Below are 25,918 nucleotides of genomic sequence, written 5' to 3'. Positions count from 1 at the left end.
TTAATCCTCTGGATCTTGACAGAAGATGCAGTCTGACTTCTGGTTGGCTTTAGATTCCAAGTGGATAGTGATGGAGTGACAGGCAAACCTGATGCTTGGCGCTTCAGGAATCCCTTTCAGAATCAGTTGACTGTCCGGGGTGTCCGCTATGGCAAATAAACAAAATAATCGCCCCTTACCCTCGTAAACGTCTCCCAAATTGAGTTTAATTTTCTTTTAATCTGAAAAATCTCAGGGAGAATTGAGCCCTCCTCTGTAGCCAGGCTCCCTATGACATCCCAGCTCTGCCACTTGTCAGCTGTGCGACTGTAGGCAAGTCACTTCACTTCTCGGTGCCTCAGTCACCTCATCTGTAAAATGGGGATTAAGACTGTGAGCCTCACGTGGGACAACCTGATTACCCTGTATCTCCCCCAGCGCTTAGAACAGTGCTCCGCACACAGTAAGCACTTAAATACCAACATTATTATTATTATGTCCATCCTCTCCTGTATCAAACAATCAGCCAGGCAATGGTATTTATTGATGCTTACCTCGTGCAGAGTACTGTATTAAGCACCGGGGAGAGTACAGTGCAACAGAGTTGGTAGAGTTGACACGATCCCTGCCCACAACAAGTTTATAGTCTAGAGCAGCTTGGCCGAGAACAATGATTGGCGTGGCCTGCTGACTGGTAACTTTGGGAACCACCTTATTACCGCTGAATCCCCCAGGTTCAGAGTTCCTTCCGAGTACCATGTTTGGTCAGGAAGATGAGCCCTGACAAGATCCAGGCTGGTAGTGGAATTTCTTGTTCGGATAATTAGAATAGTAATAATAATGTTGATAATTGTTAAGCACTTACTATGTGCAGAGCACTGTTCTAAGCGCTGGGGTAGATACAGGGGAATCAGGTTGTCCCCCGTGAGGCTCACGGTTAATCCCCATTTGACAGGTGAGGTAACTGAGGCACAGAGAAGTGAAGTGACCTGCCCACAGTCACCCAGCTGACAAGTGGCAGAGCTGGGATCTATTTCATCTGCTCCAAGGATGCTGTTATTGTAGCTCATCGCCATTAACAGTTAAGTCTCACGGCAGGAACCAGAAAGGACACTCCTCTACCTCTGCCCCTGACTCCCTCGCAACCGGCCCACACACTTAGCTCCTCTAACGCCAACCGTCTCACAGTACCTCCATCTCGTTTATCTCACTGCCAACCTCTCACCCAGGTCCTGCCTCTGGCCTGGAACACGCCTCCTCCTCACATCTGAGAGACAATTACTCTCCCCCTCCTTCAAAAGTCTTATTGAAGGCCCATCTCCTCCAGGAGGCCTTCCCTGACTAAGCCCCCTTCTTCTCCCACTCCCTTCTGCATCCCCCTGACTTGCTCCCTTTATTCATCCCCTGTCCCAGCCCCACAGGACTTCTGTTTAGATCTGTAATTTATTTATTTATTCATATTAATGTCTTTCTCCCCCTCTAGACTGTAAGCTTGCTGTGGGCAGGGAATGTGTCTGTTTATTGTTATATTGTACTCTCCCAAGTGCTTAGAACAGTGCTCTGCACACAGTAAGCGCTCAATAAATACAACTGAATGAATGGATTATTATGCTGGTATATATTATTGTTCTGGTGTCTGGTGCTCTCCTTCAGACTTTAAACCTGTTCTCTAGATTGTAAATTCATTATAGGCAGGGATCATATCTGCTTATTACCAACATATCAACAGGAAACATATGCCAACTCTGTTATATTGTACTCTCCCAGGAGCTTAGTAATAATAATAATAATAATAATGATGGCATTTGTTAAGTACTTACTATGTGCTGTTCTAAGCTCTCGGGAGGATACAAGGTCATTAGGTTGTCCCACGTGGGGCTTAATCCACATTTTACAGATGAGGCAACTGAGACACAGAGAAGTGAAGTGTCTTGCCCAAAGTCACACAACTGACAAGCTGCTGAGCCGGGATTTGAACCCATGACCTCTGACTCCCAAGCCCGGGCTCTTTCCACTGAGCCGCGCTGCACACAGTAAGTGTTCAATCAGTATGATTGATTAGTTCATTAAGTGTGTGCCAAGCACTGTTCTAAATGTTGGGGATAGTGCACGACAATAAGGTTGGACACAGTCTAAGTAGGAGAGAAAGCAGGTGTCGAATCCCCATTTTATGGTTGAGGAAACAGAGGCCCAGAGAGGTGAAGTGACTTACCCACGGTCACACAGCATGCAATTGACGGATCCAGGATTAGAACGCATGTCCTCTGGCTCCCAGGCCTGTGCTTTTTCCGCTCAGCCATGTTGCTTCTTGTGACTTGAAACTGTGGCTATTTTCTTGCCCTTCTCCTGATCTGGTCTCGAGTCCCCCCGACACGATTCCCATATTCCTAGGACTTTTCCTTTCTCGTATCCTGTCTAAGTACAGCGTGGCTTAGTGGAAAGAGCCTGGGTTTGGGAATCAGAGGTCATGGGTTCTAAGCCCGGCTAAGCTGCCTGTCAGATGTGTGACTTTGGGCAAGTCACTTGACTTCTCTGTACCTCAGTTACCTCATCTGTAAAATGGAGATGAAGACAGTGAGCCTTACGTGGGACAACCTGATTACCCTGTATCTACCGCAGTGCTTAGAATAGTGCGTGGCACATGGTAAGCGCTTAACAAATACCAACATTATTATTATTATTATTATTATCATTAAGTGCAATCTGTCTGAAACGTTTCTGTGTTCAGCATCGCTGCTGGGACGACATCATTAAGGCGCCCTTTCACAGCTCTCCTCAGAGATAAAAATGACTCCATTCCCCTTGGCGTCGGCAGACACAAATAAGCGGGTACCAGACTCGCTGACCTGCGGCGGCCTGAGCTGAGAGAATCACTTGATTCATCGTCAGAGACCAAAGGCGCAGGCTCTGAACAGCCCCCATCCCTTGCACGGCTAAAATGCTTTCCCTCCCGGCGTTGTAATCCAGTCCCACCGAGGCGCCCGGTGAGGAAGGGAGATGCATCTGGTGAATATTCTTTGAGAACACAAAACTGGGTAAGAAAGTCCTTATCGACATATCGTGGCTACGAGGGGAAAGACCTTTTCTTTTCTGTTTCGAAGATGGTTTACCTCCAGTTGAACCGCTTATGCTGAGGATTGGCAGTCAACCTTCGATAAAGAAGGGAAAGTTAACGTACAGTCGCATCTCCCTTCGGACTTTCTTCCTCTTGCGAGCTTTAGCAAAGAACGCGCTAAAAATTAAAGTTTGCAACCGCATTTGAATAAGCATAAAGTGCGATAATAAATAATAATTGGTAGTTAAGTGTTTGCTATATATCTAGCATGCATTAAGCACTGGAGTAGATACAAGGTAATCAGTGCAGATACAGTCCCTCCGACATGCGCCTCACAGCCTAAACAGGAGGGAGACCAGTTATTTGATTCCCGTTTGCAGATGAGGAAACTGAAGCACAGAGCAGTGACTCACCTAAGATCGCAAAGTGGCGGAGTCAGGATTGGAACCCAGGCCCTTTGACTCCCTACCCCAGGTGCCTTCCACTAGGCCATGCTGCTTCTCTATTCTTTGAGGCAGCCACGATCATTTGATTTTAAGCATAGGCCTTTGTTAGACCATTTTGCTCCTTGCCACTTTGCTCCTTACTAAACCTCTTTCATTTTATCCTATTTTCCTCTTAAAACCTCTAGGAAGGGAGATTCCCCCGGTTTCCTTCCGCCATCGGTCCCGGTCCGTAAGTCGTGTTTGTTGTCAGGAAATTCTTCCCTACAGCTAATCTAAAATTCCCTTGTTAAAATCCAATCCCACCGGTTCCGCGGAAGCAGCGAGCACTGGTCGCCATAAACTCTACTTCACGAGAGAAGAGAGAAACTGTTCCTCTACCTTGTATTTATTTCCTCCTCTCAGATAGTTGAGGCATCTTGAAGACCCAATCTTATCAATCTCGGATGCAGTAGGGATTTCAAGTGGACACCTATATTTCTCCATTTCTGCTGCCTCGCTCAGCATCCTTCCTCCCTCCCCCTTGACTCACCCCCAACCTCTCCTTTCTTTAGCTGCCATTTCCACTCAAAAAACATTTTGCTCCAGAAAACAGTGACGTGAGAGAGTGTTTGCTCTCTCTGGCGCTGGGACTGCGTCATGTTCTGGAACCTTCTAATATCCTAAGGGAAGGCATGAATATGTGCCAGAGAAGTGACGTCAAGATGTGAGTTAAACCTCTAAGGCCCCCTATTTCCAGAAACGGTTCCCTGGCTAGCTACAGAGGTGCAAGTGGGGGAGCCGACCACACTTTTAAGCACTTTTTCCAAGGAGAGTCTTAAAGCTGGTCTTAAAGCTTAAGAGTAGGAAGAAACAGAACAGGCAGCTATAAGGAAGGCTTATCAGGAAAAGGCTCCCCTCTCTTTTGGAAGGTTGGAATGTATTAAAGCACAAATATATACAGGGCAGTAAACCTCTTTGCTAACCTTGTTGTACTGTAATTGTGGTATTTGTTAATTGCTTACTAATTGCACGCACTGTTCTAAATGCTGGGGTAGATACAAACAAGTCGGCTTGGACACAGTTCCTGTCCCACGTGGGACTCACAGTCTTAATCCCCATTTTACAGATGAGGTAAAGGAGGCACAGAGAAGCGAGGAGACTTGCCTAAGATCGCACGGTAGAGAAGCCGCGGAGCCCTGATTAGAGCCCTGGTCCTTCTAACTCGCAGGCCCGTGCTCTATTCACTAGGCCACACTGCTTAGTACAGTACTCATCCCCCCCCAGCTCTTAGAACAGTGCTTTGCACATAGTAAGCGCTTAACAAATACCACCACTATCATTATGAGAAGCAGCGTGGCTCAGTGGAAAGAGCATGGGCTTGGGAGTCAGAGGTCATGAGTTTGAATCCCGGCTCTGTCACTTTTCAGCTGTGTGACTGTGGGCAAGTCACTTAACTTCTCTGGGCCTCAGTTACCTCATCTGTAAAATGGGGATTAACTGTGAGCCTCACATGGGACAACCCGATTACCCTATATCTACCCCAGCGCTTAGAACAGTGCTTGGCACATAGTAAGCGCTTAACAAATACCAACATTATTATTATTATCACTCTGCACATAGTAAGGGCTCAGTAAATACACTGACTGACAGAAATGCATGTCTTCTCCACCTGAACACCCCAGTCTCCTTTAGTTGAAAGCGCAGCAAGATCACATCTCCGAAAGAGCGTGTGTTTGGAACCCTGGAAAGCCAAATATTCAAGCTCAATGGAAGGGTTGGGCTAGCTTCTCGTAGTGCCCCAAATTGCCGCAGGGCAAATGCCCTCCACCTCCTGAACCCCAAAGCCTCTTGCAACCTAGATTTGTGAGATTTTCCTTTGTCGGCAGAGCGATTAGAGCCATCTGCTTTGTTCGATAGTTGCTTAGCTGGGTGAGTTCAAGACACTCCATTGAGAAGCTAATGTGCTGAGATTTGCTCTGAAGCTGTCTTTATTGGAATCGGGAGTGGGGAGGGGGAATTGTTGAAAGGTTTTTCACAAGATAATCCAAATTATGCCAGAACACCTTTGTTCTGTCCCTTTAGGTGACCTTGGGAAAGTCACTTCATTTTATCATTTTCCTCATCTGTAGAATGGGGGATAGTATTAACCCTAATTATTCATTAGAAAGCACTCTGAAGATACAAAGTTAATAAATAGCACATGGCGGCCATCTCTTATAACCTATTTATTAGCATTAACTAAGGGTTTATTACAAGGTCAGATTGGCAGCAAAATTAAACTTGCTGATGAATTCAAGTTCCCACATGCTCTCCTGAATCTATCTATTCACAAGGGGGAAGTAAAGGCTAAAATAGCAAGGGCCACTTCTGAATGACCCACACTGAACACTACTAATTTAGCATATTTTGGCCACTCTGATGCTGCAGATCAATCAATCGTATTTATTGAGCGCTTACTGTGTGCAGAGTGCTGTATTAAGCATTTGGGAGAGTGCAATGTAACAGAGTTGGCAGGCACATTCCCTGCCACAGCGAGTTTACAGTCTAGAGGGAGAGAATGAATGATCTGAATATTCACTGGGGTAGATTTTTTACCAAGAAAACTCTCTGGATTCACTACCAGAACGATTGCAGATGGTGGTGGGGCCTTCTGGAAGAGATGTGTCCACGGCGTCGCTATGGGGCGGACACGACTCGACGACATAAGACAACAACAACAGAGATTAAGGGACATACCCTCACAGCTGGGTCATTCTTTCCGCAAGAAGTTCGGAACGGAATGTTTGTAAGAGATGCTCGTTTTCATTTTAACACCTAAAAACCTCCAAGCACCGCTGTCTTTAAAAGAGTGGTCATGGCTCTGTGTGTTCTTACATCATGATAGGCACTGTCTCTGTCTTTCAAGGCTAATTTAATAAAGGACACAGACAACTCATGGTTCTTAAAAAAAATCTGTGAGCCGGAGTAGCCAAACAAATCGATAAATGAATTTCATTCATTCATTCAATCGTTTTTACTGAGTGCTTACTGTGTGCAGAGCACAGTAGTAAGCGCTTGAAATGTACAGTTTGGCAACAGATAGAGACAATAACAGGCGCACAGTCTAAAACGGAGAGACAGACAGCAAAACAAAACAAGTAGACAGGCATCAATGCCATCAAAATAGATAAATAGAATCTTAGCTATATACACATCATTAATGAAATAGAGTAATAAATAATATATACAAATATACACAAGAGCTGTGGGGAAGGGAAGGGGGCAGAGCAGAGGGAGGGAGTAGGGGCGATGGGGAGGGGAAGAAGGGCAGAGGGAAAGGGAGGGCTCAGTCTGGGAAGACCTCCTGGAGGAGGCGAGCCCTCAGTAGGACTTTGAAGAGGGGAAGAGACTAGTTTGGCGGCTCTGAGGAGGAGGGCATTCCAGGTTAGTGGTAGGACATGGGTCAGGGGTCGATGGTGGGACAGGCAGGAGCAGGGGACAGTGAGGAGGTGAGTGGCAGAGGAGCGGAGCGTGCGAGCTGGGCTGGAGAAGGAGAGGAGGGAGGTGAGGTAGGAGGAAGAGTTTTGAAGACAAGAGTGAGGAGTTTTTGCTTCATGCGAAGGTTGATAGACAACCACTGGGGGTTTCTGAGGAAGGGAGTGACAGGCCCAGAGCGTTTCTGTAGAGAGAATCCGGGCAGCGGAGTGAAGCATAGACTGAAGCGGGGAGAGACAAGAGGATGGGCAATCAGAAAGAAGGCTGAGGCAGTAATCCAGTTGGGATATTATGAGAGATTGTACCAGCAAGGTAGCAGTTTGGGTGGAGAGGAAAGGGCATGCTCTCCTCAGAGATCATTCCCATTAACTTTGAAGATGATAACGAGGAAGAAAGCTGAGAGCTTGCCACTTAGAAGAAATCAGGGGGACCAGGCGAACTGAAGAAATGATCAGAAGTGAACCAGATGATGTTCAATAAGAGAAGGGCAGAATAGTATGCATGGGGAGAAGATAAACCTCTGCAGATGTAAGGACTAGATATATTCAAAAGGAGGGGGGAAGAAATGACCTTAAATCCATAGTCACAGTAAAGTGTTTTTTATTTGGCATTGGTTACGTGCTTATCAATAGTAATAATAAAATTATTTACTTCTTAAACTTGGTGACTGTTAAACACTTACTATGTGCCAAGCACAGTTCTGAACGCTGGGATACATTCAAGTCGATCAGGTCGGACACAGTCCCTGTCCCACACTGGGCTCACAGTCTTAATCCCCATTTTTCAGATGAGGTAACTGAGGCCCAGAGAAGTGAGGAGACTTACCCGGGGTCACCCAGCAGACACGTGGCAGAGCCAGGATTCGAAGCCAGGTCCTTCTGACTCCCAGGCTTACTGTTTTGTCGAACAATGTTCTAAGCCCTGGGGTAGATGTCAGTTAACTAAGTTGGACACGTTCCCTGTCCTCTCCAAAGTCTAGGTATCTTATATGCTTGTTAATAATGATCTAGCAAGGGGTTCGAAATGCAAGCAGGATCCTGGACTCAGGGTATGCTCAAGATATACAGAGTCCTTTTCTAGAGTAGAACATGGACGGGAGTTGTTTTTCAGTAGGGGCGATGTCCTGTATGTCCGTATGCTCTCACTCGGTCCCCCCGTATTCGACAGCACGCGCTGGGGGATGTTTTGTTGTGTGGGACAAGGGGCCAGTCCGTGGCTGTGAAGCAGAATGGCTCTATGAGTCCTCGGCAACAGCCGGTCCTGCTTGCCGGTGGATTATGTTCAATTCCAGTTTCCTCAAGGATGAAGAAACCAGAAGAGGTTTCGGAGGAATGTCATAAAGATGACCAATGGGTTGGAAAACAAAACAACTGCGATTATTCATCCAGGAGGAGAAAATACGGAGGTATAAAGGTGTCTGGCTCAACTCCAGTCTTCAGAATCGGAGGAAAGAGTTTAAACTGCAGCAGGCAAGATTGAAGTTGGCTACACTGGGGGGCTTTTTCTATTAAGAACGAGTCCGAGAACTGATCTCTCCAAGTGGGAGGATGGTTGGGAAACCAGAATGACTAGGGAACGTATCTACCGACTCAGTTATGTTGTACTCGCCCAAGTGCTTAGTTCAGTTCCATGCACACAGTAAGTGCCCAATAAATATGACTGATTGAGTGATAGAAGCAGCGGGGCTTAATGGATAGAGTCTTGACCTGGGAATCAGAAGGACCTGGGTTCTAACCCCGCCTCCCCCACTTGTCTTCTGTGAGACCTTGGGTGAGTCACTTCAATTTTCTTTGACTCAGTTACCTCATCTGTAAAGTGGGAATTAGGACCGTGAGCCCCATGTGGGACAGGGACTGTGTCCAACCTGATTTGCTTGCATCCTCCCCAGTGTTCAGTGTGGTTCCTGGCACGTAGTAAGCACTTAGAGAGTACCGCAATCATTATTATTATTAATATTAATAATTATTTGTGACTGTCAGTTGTACTATGTATTCCAGAGACTAGACCTGCAAAGACTCTGAAGAACTGTTGATGAAGAGAATTCCAACCATGGCATCTCTTGGTAACTCCAGCGTTTGCTCTCCAGCCAACATTTCCTCTAGGAAAATCAAGTTCTGGATCTAAAGTGAGAATTTACAGGGAAAGAGGTCTTCAAAAATAGACTGGGCTCCCAACTGGCTTCTGTGGCTTTACTGCGCTCATCTAGAGGTAGGAAATGAGTAAGTGCACCTTCTAAATCTCTGGATTTTTTTCCTGTGGTATTTGTTAAGCACTTACTAAGTACCAAGCAGAGTACTAAGCGCTGGAATAAATATAAGATAATCTTGTTGGAGACAGTCCCTATCTCACATGGGGCTCAGAGTCTAAATAGGAGAGAGCAGGATTGAGTCCCCATTTTACAGATGCGAAAACTGAGGCAGAGAAGTTAAAGTGACTTGCCCTAGGTCACGCAGCAGACAAGTGGTAGAGCCCGGGATTAGAACCCTGGTCCTCTGACTCTAAGAGCTCTTTCCGGTAGGCCACCCTACTTCCCAGTGACCGGATTTAACTGGTCAATCTCAGCTTCTAGGAGTGGTCTCTGCCTATCAACCAGTGGTATTTATCGAGCACTTGCTGTGTGCAGAGCACTGTATTAAATGCTTGGGGGAGTACGATACAATAGAGTTGGTAGACACGTTCCCTGCTCACTAGGAAATTAGAGCTTCTTTTTCTTTCCTGTTAGGGATCAACTATGTTTTGAATTCTCAGCTCCTGATCTGCTTCAAAAATGCATAAGCCGTGCCAGACGTGAGCCCAGAATTCTAGTAGTCTCTTACTCAAAAGAAACTAGTTTCTGAAGTCCCACGAGGTTAATGTTTTTCCCCATAATGAGGAGGTCCCAGTCCTCGTTTCTGGCTCTGACAGGGAGTGAGCATCAGAACACATCGCACTAAACGGAAACACAGATCGAAGGAGTCAAACCACATTCCTACCTTCCATTAGCAAGAGCAAGATATCCCTTAAGGTAGCGGTGGTGGTCGCCAAAGCGAGGATGGAAAAAACAAATGTGCAGATGGGGTCGGCTATTTCGTAGTCTGGCTAGAAAATACAAACATCTCCGTTAATCCGAGCCATCTCCTTGAATCCCTGGATTAGTCTCAGCACCCGCGACCTCTCCGATTTAGGACTTCTGTCCGGGGAGCTCGTATTACCTACGTATTTTTAAGGCTCTAAAGTCTTAAAGTTAAAGGCTGCCAAGAACGACTGCTTAAGGGCCAAGAAGATGTCTTTGAGCTCTCAAAAGACCCTGTTACCTTTCTCCACAAATTACCGTAACGGTCGTCGTCGATTCGGTTACAGCATAATATATCAAAACACAAACAGTGACACTGTGACAAGAAAAGAACATCCTTAATCGCTCTGCCGGCGGATCAGCTCCGTAGCACTGACCTTGAAGAGTATTATAAGTGCGCTAACTAGCACACTCGCACTCTGAAAAAGATCTCCAGTGGCGTGGGCAAAAACTATCTCTCACATTGGCGTTGCTTTGGGCAGGCTTTTGCCCAGAAAGGTGCCCACGAGTTTTGGTTCTGTGATTGTGGCCATGTCTTCTCCGGTGCAAAGTCAAGCTTAATCGGAAAGAATCAAAAAAAGTCCCCTTCCTCGATGAAACAATCGTCTTAAAGATGGGTGTAATGTGCAAATGTGTGCCCACATGCACCTGAAATTCAGGATTTTATGCAAATCTTATTAGAAAATGTATACAATAAGCATATATGCACATAACACGTTGAACAAACCTAGCAATATGGACAAGGAACGTGTCGATCGACTCTGTGATAGTTTACTCTCCCAAGCGCCTAATCTAATGCCTTGCGCGCAGTAAGAGGTCGAATGTGAGTGGGGATTAAGCCTGTGAGCCCCACGTGGGACAACCTGCTTACTCTGTACCTACCCCAGTGCTTAGAATAGTGCTTGGCACAATGTAGGCACTTAAATACCATAATTATTAGAGAAGCAGCGTGGCTCAGTGGAAAGAGCCCGGGCTTGGGAGTCAGAGGTCATGGGTTCAAATCCCCGCTCTGCCACTTGACAGCTGTGTGACTGTGGGCAAGTCATCTCACTTCTCTGTGCCTCAGTTACCTCATCTGTAAAACAGGCATTAAGACTGTGAGCCGCACGTGGGACAATCTGATTACCCTGTATCTACCCCAGAGCTTTGAACAGTGCTCTGCACATAGTAAGCGCTTAACGAATATCAACATTATTAATAAATCCCAGCCCCCCAGCACTGATGTACATGTCTGTAATTTATTTGTTTAAATTAATATCTGTTTCCCCCTCTAAGCTCACCGTGGGCAAGGAATGTGTCTGTTTATTGCTATGCTGTATTCTCCCGAGCATTAGCATTAGTACAGTGCTCTGCCCTGGGTAAGCGCTCAATAAACACGATTGAATGAATGAATAAAATACGATTGACTGAAGAAAGGAAGCCTGTGCGTCGAGCAGTTAGAGAAAGTATCTGAGGGGTTAGTGCTCGGGGCTGACCAGTTCAGGTAACACCTATGAAGAACTTCTAAAGTCCTGTTGCGGGGGTGGCCGCAGGTTAGCTCAATTGGTTAGAGTTTGGTGCTAATAACTCCGAGGCCGTGGGTCTTATCCCCGAATGGGACATTTCTCTATGAGAAGCAGGGTGACTTGACTGGATAGAGCGTGGGCCTGGAGGTCAGAAGGACCTGGGCTCTAATCTTGGCTCTGCAGCCCGTCCGCTGTGTGATCCTGGTCAAGTCATTTTGCTTCTCTGTGTGTCAGTTATCTCATCTGCAAAATAGGGATTGAGAGTGTGAGCTCCAAGTAGGACAGGGACTGTGTCCAATCTGATTAACCTGTACTTCTCTGTGTGTCAGTTATCTCATCTGCAAAATGGGGATTAAGAGTGTGAGCTCCAAGTAGGACAGGGACTGTGTCCAATCTGATTAACTTGTATCTACCCCAGTGCTTAGAAGGGTATTGGCACATATTAAGTGCTTAAAAACCACCATAATTATTAACAATGGGCTTCTAAGCTTCCATCACGACCATCTGCCTGCCCTTCCTGATCCCTCCAGACCATCTGTGGGAATGCTCCCAGCATGAAGGGCATGGGTGGGCCCCTGTTGAAACCAACTTCTGCCCATTTTAATGTCTGACGTCAAACCCCGGGGAGAGTATAGGCTTGGATTTGGTGGTCCTGCCCTCCAAATTCCCCTGTTGGGGGTCCCCTGGACCAGGAGAAGCAGCGTGGCTCAGTGGAAAGAGCCCGGGCTTGAGAATCAGAGGTCATGGGTTCAAATCCCAGCTCTGCCCCTTGTCAGCTGTGTGACTCTGGGCAATTCACTTAACTTCTCTGGGCCTCTGTTACCTCATCTGTAAAATGGGGATTAAGACTGTGAGCCTCACGTGGGACAACCTGATGACCCTGTATCTACCCCAGCGCTTAGAACAGTGCTCTGCACATAGTAAGCGCTTAACAAATACCAACATTATTATTAGTACTGAGGGCTTGGGATGAGAATTAGGTCTGTAATTCCAGCTCTGTAACGTCCCCCAAAGCCAACTCATTTGGAAACCTCTAAACAATCAGTGGTATTTATTGAGCGCCTATGTGTACAGAACACTGTATGCTGGGGAGAGTACAGTATTCATTCATTCATTCAATCATATTTATTAAATACTTACTGCATGTTGAGCGCTGTACTAAGCACTTGGGAAAGTACAATACAATAATAAGAGTGACAATTCCTGTCCACAACAGGTTTACAGTCTAGAAGACGAGCTGACAAGCTCTTGTTGGGCAGAGAACGTGTCTGCTGATTCCGTTCTATCCCAAGCGCTCAGAACAGTGTATGCACTCAATAAATATGATTGCTTGATATAGTTGGGGAATCAACCATCTTGTTCTATTTCAGTTCATCAACTTTAATGGTTTTGTCCTCTCAAATGAAAGGCCAAATGGAGTGATTACATCAAACCCTAATTCCCCCCAAGACAAACACAAAACCCAAATTATTGGAAAGGACTCCGCAGGTCAGTTAGAGATCATCTAGTCCATCTTCTTTGCCTCCTGTATGTGACAACCTTGAACCATCCCAGATCACCAGAGTTTATTAGAGTCAAAGGTCTACTGGGAAGGAAATTCCCAAACTTCTTTTGGAAGCCTTTTCTAGCATCAAGGAGCCTTCACTGTAGCCCTGTGCTACAAGTAAAGTTCGCTTCCTTTGGTTTTTCCTCTGGGACAACCAATTATATTTATTGAGCACTTACTTTGTGCAGAGCGCAGAACTAAGGGCTTGGGATAGTACTCTATAACAGAGTTAGTAAACATGGTGCCTTCCCACAGGGAGCTTACAATCTAGAGGGACAATTAGTCAGTCAGTTGCATATACTGAGCACTTCCTGTGTGCAGAGCACTGTAGTAAGCATTTGGAAGAATACGATATAACAATAGAACAGACACAATCCCCGCCCACAGAGAGTTTACAGTCTAGAGGGCAAGTAAAGAGCAGCTGTGGTCGCCATCCTTAGGATTCCTTAAGCTTTCTCTCGCAGGACCAATTGACCGATCTTGAGACCAGCTTTGCTGTTCTTCTCCAGACCCGGGGACACCCTTTCTGGTCTCTACGTTTCCTTCCACCACGGCATTCACGAGAGGATGCAGTTCTCAGGTAACCAAATACAAAGCTCCAGAAGGAGGAGGAGAGCTTACCGTCAGCTGACTTACATGAGGTCGACTAGTACTCCGCCACCAGATGTGATGAGCATAGCAGCTGCCCGGATCTGGAAGTCTGGGCGGAGCAGGAGCTCGCAGGCCAAATACACCGGCCCTCCAGTCGTCACCCGCACGGTGAGGACCAAGGCAACGCTCCGAGAATTTCCAGGGGTTCAAAGACAACAGAACCCAGCCCTGAGTCGCTCCAGACTCCCCATGAGCACTGGGAGAATCACCTGGATTAGGGACTGAGTAGACTAATCAAACAAAAATGGTATGAAATGAGAAGAATGAAATGATGATAACAGTGGGGTTATTGGTTAAGTGCGTATTATGTACCAAGCAGCCAATCAGTCAACCATATTTACTGAGCGCTTACTGTGAGCAGAGAGCCGTAATAAGCGCTTGGGAGAGTTCAGTATGTCAATATTAATTCAATAGTATTTACTGAGCGCTTACTATGTGCAGAGCACTGTACTAAGCGCTTGGAATGTACGAATCAGTAACAGACAGATTCATTCCCTGCCCACAGTGAGCTTACAGTCTAGCATAGTCTACTGTGCTAACACGGGATGATAAAGGGAAAACACCATCAGACACCACGTCTGTTCCACATGAGGTTCTCGCTGCCTAAGAGGGAGGGAAAACAGATATTTTATCCTCAATGAGTGCTTTGCCTTAAGTGTTTACTGGGTGCAGAGCACCCTACTAAGCCCTTGGGAGCAGCATAGCTCAGTGGAAAGAGCCCGGGCTTGGGAGTCAGAGGTCATGGGTTCGAATCCCCGCTCTGCCACTTGGCAGCTGTGAACAAGTCACTTAACTTCTCTGTGCCTCAGTGACCTCATCTGTAAAATGAGGATTAAGACTGTGAGCCCCCCGTGGGACAACCCGATTACCCTGTATCTATCCCACTGCTTAGAACAGTGCTCTGCACATAGTAAGCGCTTAACAAATACCAACATTATTATTATTATTACAGTGGAGTAAACAGACATCATCCATGCTCCCCAGGAATACACGATCTAGTGGGGAAGACAAGTATTCAAATAAATCACAGATAAGAGAGGCGCCTGGCTCTAAGGATATGGACCTAAGTGGTGCAGTGGGGGGGTATGCAGGTGAGGAAACTGAGGCACAGGGAGTTTAGTGATTTGTCCAAGGTCACACACCAAGCAAGTGGAAGAGCGGGACTGGAACCCCGGTGTTCTGCCTTCCAGTCCTATGCTTTTTCCACTAGGCTACACCGCTTGAGATGTTTTCATTTCCCTGCAGCAAATGTGCTGGTTTGGGAGATGACTTTACTCTCTGGGGCTAAAGGTTTTTCCTGAAAAAATGTAAAGATGTCTGCTACCCCATTTTCCTTTGTCGTCGTCTGCAAAAGGTGCTAAGGTTTCAGTCGGAAGATAAAATGATGAAAGATCAAGAGTGAAATGTGCCTAGAAACTTTTACTTTAGTTGGACTCTTCTGAATTACTGGAACTGGCAGCCTCAGCAGAATAAAATAATGACAATGAAAACCTTTTGCAGGCACTCGGGGAACATGATTTTCATTTGCCAAAAGGTTTAAGCTATTTTACTAAAAAAAGAAGGTAGAGGCTCATCAGAGCTCTAACTGCATATTAAGAGCAATAGAAAAGGAATAATGAGTGTCTACTTAATACTTTGGTATTGTTATATTCTTCCACTGTTTGTTCACTTAGAGATAATTCCTAAAACCTTACCCTTAGCTTCCGAGATATCTTTCCCAAAGAACTGACCCAATCCTGCAGGGACGAGCATAAATAGGGTCCTCGTCCCACTTGTATACTCTTTCCCAGCATTTAGTACAGTGCTTTGCACAAGGACTTTTTTTTAAATTGGTATTTGATCATTCATTCGTTCAATCAAGCATATTGAGCGCTTACTGTGCACAGAGCACTGTACTAAGCGCTTGGAATGTACAATTAGGCAACAGATAGAGACAGTCACTGCCTGACAGGGTTCTCAGTCTAAAAAGCAGAAATTACGTTTAATATTGTCAGTCTGTGTGGTATCTTTGAATCACCTTCACCCAAGCTCTTAAATCTCATCATACCAATGATTCTAATAACCCAGGTTTCTTCAAGAATGAACACTCTACATTGTACGAGAACTCGGTATATCTTGAAATCTCAGATAAAACTCGGTGTATCGGAACTCGGTGTTTCTCAGAAATCCCCATTTTGCAGTTGAAGAAACCGAGGCCCAGAGAAGTTAAGTGGCTTGCCCAAAGTCACAGAGCAGACAAGAGGCAGAGCTGGGATTAGAACACAGGTCTTTTGGTTCCCAGGCCGGTGCTGTATCCATTAGGCCAGACTGCTTTCCTAAACAACCAGAACAGAGGGCTGGCTTTGAATGTTTGGACGGTCTACTCTAGCTTTCCAAGGTCAAAGAGAAGAAAAACCTAGAAAGGGGACACTAACCCTCAGACAACACGGCCTATGGAAAAGCCAGAGTTGGGACGCCCAAGTCTTGACCCTCTCTTTTGTGCAATAGCTTGTTTTTGCTATTTGTTGTTTTCACTAATGGTTTATGCTAAATGCTTACTATGTATCAGGCACCGTACTCAGCACTGAGAAAGACGCAAGCTAATCAGGTAGAGGACAGTTCCTGTCCCACATGGGGCTCACAGTCTTAATTCCCATTTTATGGATGAGGTAACGGAAGCACAGAGAAGTAAAGTGACTTGCCCAGAGTCACCCAGCAAGAAGCGGCGGAACTGGGATCAGAACCCAGGGCCTTCCGACTCCCAGGCTCGTGCTCCATCCACCAGACCGCACTGCTTCTCAAGCTTTGCCCTCCCTTCGCCCCGATCTCCGATTCTCCCAGAGGAGATCTTCGTTAAGCATAACATTGTCATTTCTTTAGCGATTCAGGTTTGTTGAATAATAGCGATAACCTTTATGGCTTGACATTGTATTTCTCAGCAAATGGTGTCTGGTGACTGATTATTCCTCACAGCAGCTGTTTATTGCTTTGTACGCTACAAAGCAAAAGGGATCGTCAGTCACTCAACGCCACCGTCAACAAGCTCACCCTGTCTGGCCTAATGATTAAAAAACATTATATATGGCTCATAATTGTGAAAATCTCCACAGACTGCCTTCTGTAGCTGCAGTTAATAACTGGTTAGTCAGCGCTTAATGGTCTGAAACAAAGTAGTCTTCGGGCTTGTTACTCAGCTGTCAGTGCGAAAATCAGAATGATTCATTAACCAAAAAGTAACAGTTTCGGAGCAGATCGGCTGTCCTTCCAATTACCCTGGAAGGTGGCTGCGTCTGCCTGACTAGAGCCTGATAATAAAGGCGTGTTAATAGCGCGTTCTCCCTGGCCCAGAAACCGCCGCATGCGGCTGAGCAGCAGGGCCCAGATGCAGCCAGGAGCAAAGACCGCTTTCCCCAGATCCCCTGCCGCGTCGCAACCCGAGATCAGGAAAGGAAACCTTCTGGGTTTTTTCAAGTCGACTGAGAGGCGGCCCCGAGCTGCGTGGCAGCTGTAAAGGACGAAAGGGTCTGTTTGGGGAGGAGCGTTTAGTCGTCGGGAGGGGAGGCGGGAGGGGAGGGGGAACTGTCAACTGGGCTCCAGCTCTGACCATCAGATTCGCTTTAACCAGAAATCCAGACATCTGTGAGGCTGAATAACCCATGTTGTGCGCTGATCGCCGGAAATACTGAAAAGCGAAGCCCCTACTTGTTTGTGAAGGAAATTTGAGACATTGCCTTAATGGTCTCTAAAGCCGCGTTAAAAATGATTCACTGGATTCCCTTGTATGGTGGGTTTTTCTTTATATCCGTGGTCTAGTGGAAAAAGAACGGAATGGAGAAGCATAGTCCCAGTTCTGCTACTGGCCTGCTGAATGACCTCGGGAGAGTCACTTCACCTCTCTGAGCCTCCATTTCCTCCTCCATGAAATGGAGGTAGGCATCTCTGCCTCTCCTTAACTCACAAGGTTATGGTAAGGACAAAATAGGAAAGAACTTTAATGAAATAAAAGCCCATGCAAACACGAAGTATTATTATTTTTGTTTTTGCTATTATCATTATTATCGTTCTACCTAAAAAATGGACTGTCACCTTCAAAGAGGTAGAGAGCCATGATGCAGTGGAATAGCAGGATCCTGGGGAGATGGTGGAACCAGAAAGGCCTATTGGCTAGAGCCCGGGCCTGGGAGTCAGAAGAACCTGGGTTCTAATCCCAGCTCCGCCACTTATCTGCTGTCATTCGACTTATCTGTGCCTCAGTTACCTCAGCTGTAAAATGAGAATTAAAGTTGTGAGCCCCAAGTGGGTCATGGACTGTATCCAGTCTGACTGGCTCGTAACTATCCCACCTTTAGTAGAGTGTCTGGCTCATAGTAAGCACTTAACAAAAAACCATTAAAATAAACAGCATAAAAAATAGCCGTTGTTCAGATCGGACGGCATTACTCATGTGGGAGAATCAACTCCGCGTCACCTCGACTCGCTCCCTTTGCTCTTTCCCCCCCTTCTTCACTCCCCATAGCACTTGAGTATACATGTATACATCTATAATTCTATTTCTTTATATTGATGCCTGTTTACTTGCTTTGATGTGTATCTATCTATAATTCCATTTATTTATATTGATTCCCGTTTACTTGTTCTGATTTGCATGTATCTATAATTCTATTTATTTATCTGGATGCCTGTTTACTTGCTTTGATGTCTGTCTCCCCGCTTCTAGACTGTTATCCCGGTGCGGTCAGGGACGGTCTCTCTTTATTGCTGAATTGTATTATCCAAGCACTTGGTACGGTGCTCTGCACACAGTAAGCGCTCAATAAATATGATTGAATGAATGAATGAATCCTACTGAATTAGGCTTAGATTTAGCTGCAGAAGAGGGAGGTGGAGAGGCTGGGTTTGGGTAAGGCTTCGGGTGGCTGGGGGTTCTTCCTTGTCGGGTGAGGGCACCTCTAAAGCCCTCCTAGAGATGAAGGGAAGAGAAGAAATCATAAATCTGACCTACTTTTCAAGGACAGTGCAGGGCACTTCAGGGGGTAGGGAGGGGAAGCCAACCTTAGCCAACCTTACTGCCCACCTTCCCCCATTTCAGGCCGAGAATCTCTCCTGGGTGGCAGAGGTCTGGGCTGCTGCTGCTCCCTGCCTCACTGCCAAGCAGCACTACTGTTTCCTGCTTCCAAAAGCCTCCAAGAAGGTGTTGGGAAGGAAACTTCATTCTGTGTCAGCTTCCTCCCGGGCCTCGACATCCTAACTTCCTGCTAGGGCCAGAACCGACTCAACCGATCACCGTTCCGGGACCCCGTCTGTGCCATCGGATGGCGATGAGGACGACGGATGACGACTGCAATATTTAAGCGCGTACTGTGTGTCAAGAGCTGGGGAAGATAGGAGATAATCAGGTCAGACAGAATCCCTGTCCCACACGGGGCTCACGGCTTAAGTAGGGACAAGAACGAGTATTGAATCCCCGTTTCGCAGGAGAGGTAACTGAGGCACAGAGACGTCAAGTTACTTGCCCAAGGGCACAGAGCCAGGATTAGAACCCGGAGCTGGATGAGCAGCTCCCAGGACCATGCTCTTTCCACTAGGTCACGCTGCTCCTCCCGTCATACGGCGGAATGTAGTTGAGAACTCAAGTGTTGCCGTACTCGATTATGCTGCGAGAAGTATTTTAAGCAGTGCAAAACGAAAGCATTTGAGGATCTCCCTGAGAAATCCCGAGAAAGAAACACCACCCGTAACCTCAGCAGTTACAAAGATAAAGCAGATTATAGATGGAATGAATAGCTTCCATTTGGCACGCACGTGCTTCTACTCCCTGCTCTCCTTGGCCTTGGAGGGACTGTAGCAGGGACGCAAAATCCCCCGGTCCAACTCCGGTTCTTCTGCCGGACGTCCGTCCTTATTTTCAGGCCTTTCCCTTGCAGTTCCATGCTACAGAAGCGATAAAAAGAAAGGAGATCCCCGGGCACTAAGTCACGCCCCGCAGACCCTAATGACTACTGCCAGAAAAGCATGAGAAAGGACATGAATTGCTTTCGTCGGTTGATAGAGGAAAATTAAGCTCATCTTCAGAACTTCCCTGGTGGCTGGCGAATGAGGCGGAGCAACATGGACTACTGGAAAGATCCAAGAGTCTGGGAGTTGGGAGAGAGGGGGTTTAATCCCGGCTCTGTCACTTACCTGCTGTGTGACCTCGGACAAGTCACTTCACTTCTCTGTGTCTCAGTTCCTTCTACTGTAAAATGGGGATTAAATACCTTGAGCCCCTTGTGTGTCAGGAACCGTGTCTCATCTGATCGCATTGTGTCTAGTCTGGAGGCTGGTCCGGATTTAAAACTTAATAAGCAGTTACCATAGACCACTCATTATTAAGCTCTGGAAGTGGAAACATCATCTGAGAAGCAGCGTGGCTCAGGGGAAAGAGCACTGGCTTGGGAGTCAGAGGTCATGGGTTCTAATCCCGGCCCCACCGCTTGTCAGTTGTGTGACCTTGGGCAAGGCACTTCACTTCTCTGTGCCTCAGTTACCTCATCTGTAAAATGGGGATTAAGACTGTGAGCCCCACATGGGACAACCCGATCACCTTGGATCTCCCTCCAGCGTTTAGAACAGTGCTTTGCACATAGTAAGTGCTTAACAAATACCAACATTATTAAATTACTATTATGAACAAATACCATCATTATTATTATTATTAGAGGTAGTCAAATTATCACTTTCTGGGTCTTCCACCACTAAGTTTTTCTTTTCTTCCAGGAACTGCTATATCCTCCTCTTAGTCGCAATGCACCTGGGCCCAAGAGAAAACATGAAGACAAAATTGAATAGTCAGAAGAATAAACTGATTGTATAATTAATTTATTCATATATATGCATATATATTTGCCAAGGACGGGTATAAATAAATATGTAAGAGCTCGTGGTGGACGTTATGTTGATGTAGCTCAGACTGTTCGGAGTTAATCAGGGAACGCTTGCTGGAGGAAGGGCCATTTTAGGAGTTTGAACATAGAGTTGTGGCTTTTCTGATTGGCAGGAGGATAAGCACCCGGGTCACAGCTCTGTGCCCAGCAACACTCAGTATGGTGCTTTGCTGGTAGTAACAATAATAATGATAATAATAATGATGGTGGTATTTGTTAAGCGCTTACTTTGTGCAAAGCACTGTACTAAGCGCTGAGGGGAATACAGTGTGATCAGGTTGTCCCACCTGGGGCTCACACTTTTAATCCCCATTTTACAGATGAGGTCACGGAGGCACAGAGAAGTGAAGTGACTTGCCCAAAGTCACACAGCTGGAAAGCGGCGGAGCCGGGATTAGAACCCATGACCTCTGACTCCCAAGCCCGGGCTCTTTCCACTGAGCCACGCTGCTTCATGCAATCAACCAATCCATGTATTTGTTGAGTGTTCACTCTGTGCAGAGTACTGTACTAAGCACTTGTGAGAGCAAAGTAGACCACAGTGGGTAGACACATTTCCTCCCTGTAAGGCAATGAATAGTGTGAGGTAATATTATGGAATAATGTGAATATTGTGGATGGTTTTAAGCTCCCTGAGGGCAGAGATAATAATAATAATGCTGGTATTTGTTAAGCGCATACTATGTGCAGAGCACTGTTCTAAGCGCTGGGGGAGATACAGGGTAATCAGGTCGTCTCACGTGAGGCTCACAGTTAATCCTCATTTTACAGATGAGGTAACTGAGGCCCAGAGAAGTGAAGTGACTTGCCCACAGTCACACAGCTGGCAAGTGGCAGAGCCGGGAGTCGAACCTATGACCTCTGACTCCCAAGCCCGGGCTCTTTTCCACTGAGACATCTCTCATTCAACTGTACTCTCCTAAGCACAAAATGCAGAGCTCTTAACCCAGGAGGAACTAAGTAAATTACAGATTGATCAATTAGTCCAATCAACCCATCAGTCATCTTTATTGAGGATTTACTGTGTGCAGAGAACTGTGCTAAGCACTTGGGACAGTACAGTATAAAAGAGTTGGTAGACACCATGCCTGCCTATCAGTCAGGGATAACTGCTAACAGTCTAGAGGGGGATGCAGACATTAATATAAATAAATATATTACAGATATGGGCCTAAGCGCTGTGGGGCTAAGAGGTGAATAAAGGGTACAAACCCAAGTGTAAGGGTGATGCAGAAGGGAGTGGGAGAAGAGGAGATGAGGATTTAATCGGAGGTGGCCTCCTGGAGGAGATATGGTTTGAATACTGTGGTTTTAATATTGAGAAGCAGTGCGGCTTGGTGGAAAGAGCATGGGCTTGGGAGTCAGAGGATGTGGGTTCTAATCCCGGCTCCGCCATGTCTCTGCTGTGTGACCCTGGGCAAGCCACTTAACTTCTCTGTGTCTCAGTTACCTCGTCTGCAAAGTGGGGATTAAGACCGTGAGTCCCACTTGGGACAACCTGATTACCTTGTATCTACACCGGAGCTTAGAACAGTGCATGGCACACAGTGGTTAGCTGCCGTATGGCCAAAAGGTTTATCTCAACAGTGGATTAGAATGAACAGTTCCTACATGAATATCATTTTAAAAACACATTTTTTCTGGAAACTAAATGATTATAATAATGATCATGTTGTAATGACCAATTTTCCATCAGTGAAAGGATATTGGCAGTTCCAGCACCAAGGATACAACTGGTTAACAACTGTGGCATTTGCTAAGGGCTTACCATGTGTCAGGCACTGTACTGAGCTCTGGAGTGAGTACAGAGAAATAGGATTGGACATAGTGCCTGTCCCTCGTGGGGCTCAGAGTTTCAATCCCCATTTTACAGATGAATAATAATAATAATAATAATAATGATGTTGGTATTTGTTAAGCACTTACTATGTGCAGAGCGCTGTTCTACGTGCTGGGGTAGACACAGGGGAATCAGGTTGTCATATGTGGGGCTCACAGTCTTAATCCCCATTTTACAGATGAGGTAACTGAGGCGCAGAGAAGTTAAGTGACTTGCCCACAGTCACACAGCTGACAAGTGGCAGAGTCGGGATTCGAACCCATGACCTCTGACTCCAAAGCCCATGCTCTTTCCATTGAGCCATACTGACTGAGGCCCCCAAAAGTGAAGTGACTTGCTCAAGATCACCCAGCAGAAAAGTGGAGGAACTAACATTAGAACCCACAACCTTCTGACTTTTAAGCCCATGCTCTATCCACTATGCCATAAATAAAAAATGGTGGCATTTGTTAAGCCCTTACTACGTGCAAAGTACTGTTCTAAGCGCTGGGGGATACAAGGTGATCAGGTTGTCCCACGTGGGGCTCACAGCTTTAATCCCCATTTTACAGATGAGGTAACTGAAGCACAGAGAAGTTAAGTGACTCGCCCAAAGTCACCCAACTGGCAAGCGGCAGAGCCGGGATTCGAACCCATGACCTCTGACTCCCGAGCCCGGGCTCTTTCCACTGTGCCATGCTGCTTCTGCTTCTGGTTCCTGATTTGCAATTGTAATTAAAAGCTCAGTAACTGTATTAAGTTCGGGTTATGCTCCTGGCCGAGCAGCTGGGAAACAATTTCACAAAATTAACAAAGAGGGAGGCTGAGTCAAGCTATCCCTGACGTCCTGTGAGAAGTGCTCACATGCCGAGTGCGAGGATACCCCATTGCATCAGGACCAGATGGCCTCGTTGGGTCAAATCGGAGTTATAATAATGATCGGGGGTTGTGTTATGCCAAACGCTGTACTAAGCCTCGTAGTGTACACAACACAGTAAGAGCAGACCCAGCCCCTGATTCACATGGGGTTCACAGTTTAAATAGAAGGGAGAACAGGCATTGAGTCCCATTTCATAGATAAGGAAATAATAATTATGGTACTCATTAAGCGCTTACTATGGGCCAAGCATCGCTCTAAGCTCTGGGGTAGATACAAATCAATCAGGTTCGACACGGTCCCTGTTCCACGTGGGGCTCGGGCTCTTCATCCCCATTTTACAGATGAGGGAACTGAGTCACAGAGAAATGAAGTCACTTGCCTAAGGTCACACAGCAGACACGATACGGAGCCGGAACTAGAACCTAGGACCCGCCGCCTTCCAGGCCCGTGTTCTTTCCGTTAACCCGTAATGCTTCTTGGCAGTACTGTCCACCCTGTCATAGCACCAACAATCACAAGGAACCCAGATTTCTAAAGTCCCTTTCACTGAAGGAGTACAGATGAAAATAAAAATTACTATTCATTACTTACAATTCATTCTTGTGAAATTAGTCCCGCGGTTGATTGAGACGATTACGGTTGTTGATTTTAAGGTGCCGTGAGCGTGCATAATACGCAGTACCGAATACACTGAGGCGTGATAGCAACTCACCCAGAATTCGGTCTTAAAACAAGGCAGGGATGACGATGACGATGATGGAGTCTAGCACAGAGAATGGTGGATAAGCCTCGATCTTGAAATTTCAGGAGCTAGAGGACCTGTCGGAAGGAACTGATTCTAGTGATAATGGTCCTTTCAGTAGAGGAGCAGTGTGGTAGAGAAGCAGTGTGGCTCAGTGGAAAGAGCCCAGGCTTGGGAGTCCGAGGTCATGGGTTCGAATCCCAACTCTGCCACTTGTCAGCTGTGTGACTGTGGGCAAGTCACTTCACTTCTCTGTGCCTCAGTTACCTCACCTGTAAAATGGGGATTGACCGTGAGCCTCACGTGGGACAACCTGATCACCCTGTATCTACCCCAGCGCTTTAGAACAGTGGTCTGCACATAGTAAGCGCTTAATAAATACCGACGTTATTATTATTATTATTATTACCACCCGCATCCTTTGTCCCTGTCAGATGGGATCCCTCCCTGCACAGAGTGCAACAAGCAAGTAGGAGGACGGGGTGCAGCATGATGCAAATGGCATGCCCACATCTTTTTGCATGCGGGACCCATTTTAGTGCAAACGTGGTCACGGATGAGTGCCCCCGTTATGCCATTCGCACCGTAAGCCAGCAGGTAGTACGTCGATAGCCCCTCCCTTCTTCACCGCCCTGCTCATTTTCAGTTCCAGCTGGGCCTGTCCACTTCTCAGGGTGCCCTAGGGAGTTCTTCGGGAAGAAAACTTCACTACTGGTAGCTTAGCCTCCAGTGGACTCCCCCCTACTTGCAGACTCAAAACCAGAAGTCAGATCCCCTGGTTCCCAAAGCCACGGTCTTTCCCCTGGACCAACAGCAGAGCAAGCAAGATCCAATATAAGTCTCTCCCCTCCCCGCATCTCTCTTCAGCTCCTTTCTTTTCTTGCTGCAAATCTATTTCTCATCGGCCTCTTAGACTCACATCCTGGTTGATCCTCAAATTTTCCCTCTGAGGTTTGACATATCTGCAGACCGGGCATCAGATTTTAGCAAGTTGACTAGCAGTTCAACTTGGAGTCTGAAAATAATAATAATAATAATAATTTTGGTATTTGTTAAGCGCTTACTATGTGCCAAGCGCTGTTCTAAAAATCCATCTCCATGCACGCACAGGAGAAACAGTGTGGCCTAGTGAAAAGACTATGGGCCTGGAAGTCAGAGGAGCTGGGTTCCAAGCCAGCTCCACAGGTTGTCTGCTGTGTGATCTTGGGCTAGTCACTTAACTTCTCCGTACCTCAGTTCCCTCATCTGAAAAGTGGGGATTCAATACTTGTTATCCCTCCTACTTGGACTATGAGCCCCGTGTGGGACTCGATTAACTTGTATTATCCCAGAGCTTAGTACTTGGCACTTAGTAAGCACTTAAGTAGTATTGCTATTGTCATTATTATTATTGTTAGCATTATTATGACATCCAGCGGTGTGTCAAAGCTTAACCATCATTTCCCGCTTCAATTCCTGATGGTTTAGTATCCTTCTGAGCGGGCGCATTGAGGAAAGAGGTCTGAAAGACAAAGAATCGGGAATGAGGATAAGATAGAGGTAGGGAGGCATGGTGACCATTGTACAGAATGTGAGGGAGAAAGGAAGGAAAAACTGTAATGTAAGTTAATTACCCCAGGTGGAAAATGGATAAATACCACCATTTTTTTAAAAAATCTGCTCAAGAAAGTCACCGACACAATTCCCGAAACAGTCCTTGTTCTGTTTATGAAGGGAGGGGCCTTTGACGTATTTATTTCCTTTCAGCTAAGGATTGCCAGCTTGTTTCATTCACATCTCATAAGGTAGAGTACTTTTTCATTAGAAAATATTGCTCCTATTATTTCAATACATCTGATGCCAGTCATCCTCATTACCGACACATATTCAATGCACATATTATGTTGCG

At 46.3% G+C, this 25,918-nt stretch overlaps 1 protein-coding gene across 1 annotated transcript; it reads right to left on the bottom strand.

Moving 5' to 3' along the window:
- Positions 1-19,968, bottom strand: SLC30A8 (solute carrier family 30 member 8). Its single transcript, XM_029063576.1, is given in 10 exon segments — positions 1-146; positions 2,826-2,994; positions 8,940-9,053; positions 9,895-10,011; positions 10,363-10,440; positions 10,442-10,541; positions 13,673-13,813; positions 17,019-17,190; positions 19,399-19,474; positions 19,924-19,968. Coding segments are annotated over 10 exon segments (1,158 nt in total).
- Positions 19,969-25,918: the final 5,950 nt, after the last annotated feature.

This window comes from Ornithorhynchus anatinus, chromosome 4 (genome assembly GCF_004115215.2).
Source record: "Ornithorhynchus anatinus isolate Pmale09 chromosome 4, mOrnAna1.pri.v4, whole genome shotgun sequence".
Taxonomy (NCBI): Eukaryota; Metazoa; Chordata; class Mammalia; order Monotremata; family Ornithorhynchidae; genus Ornithorhynchus; species Ornithorhynchus anatinus.
Note: the sequence above shows the minus strand (reverse complement) of the source record. Positions and strands in the feature narration are given on the sequence as shown.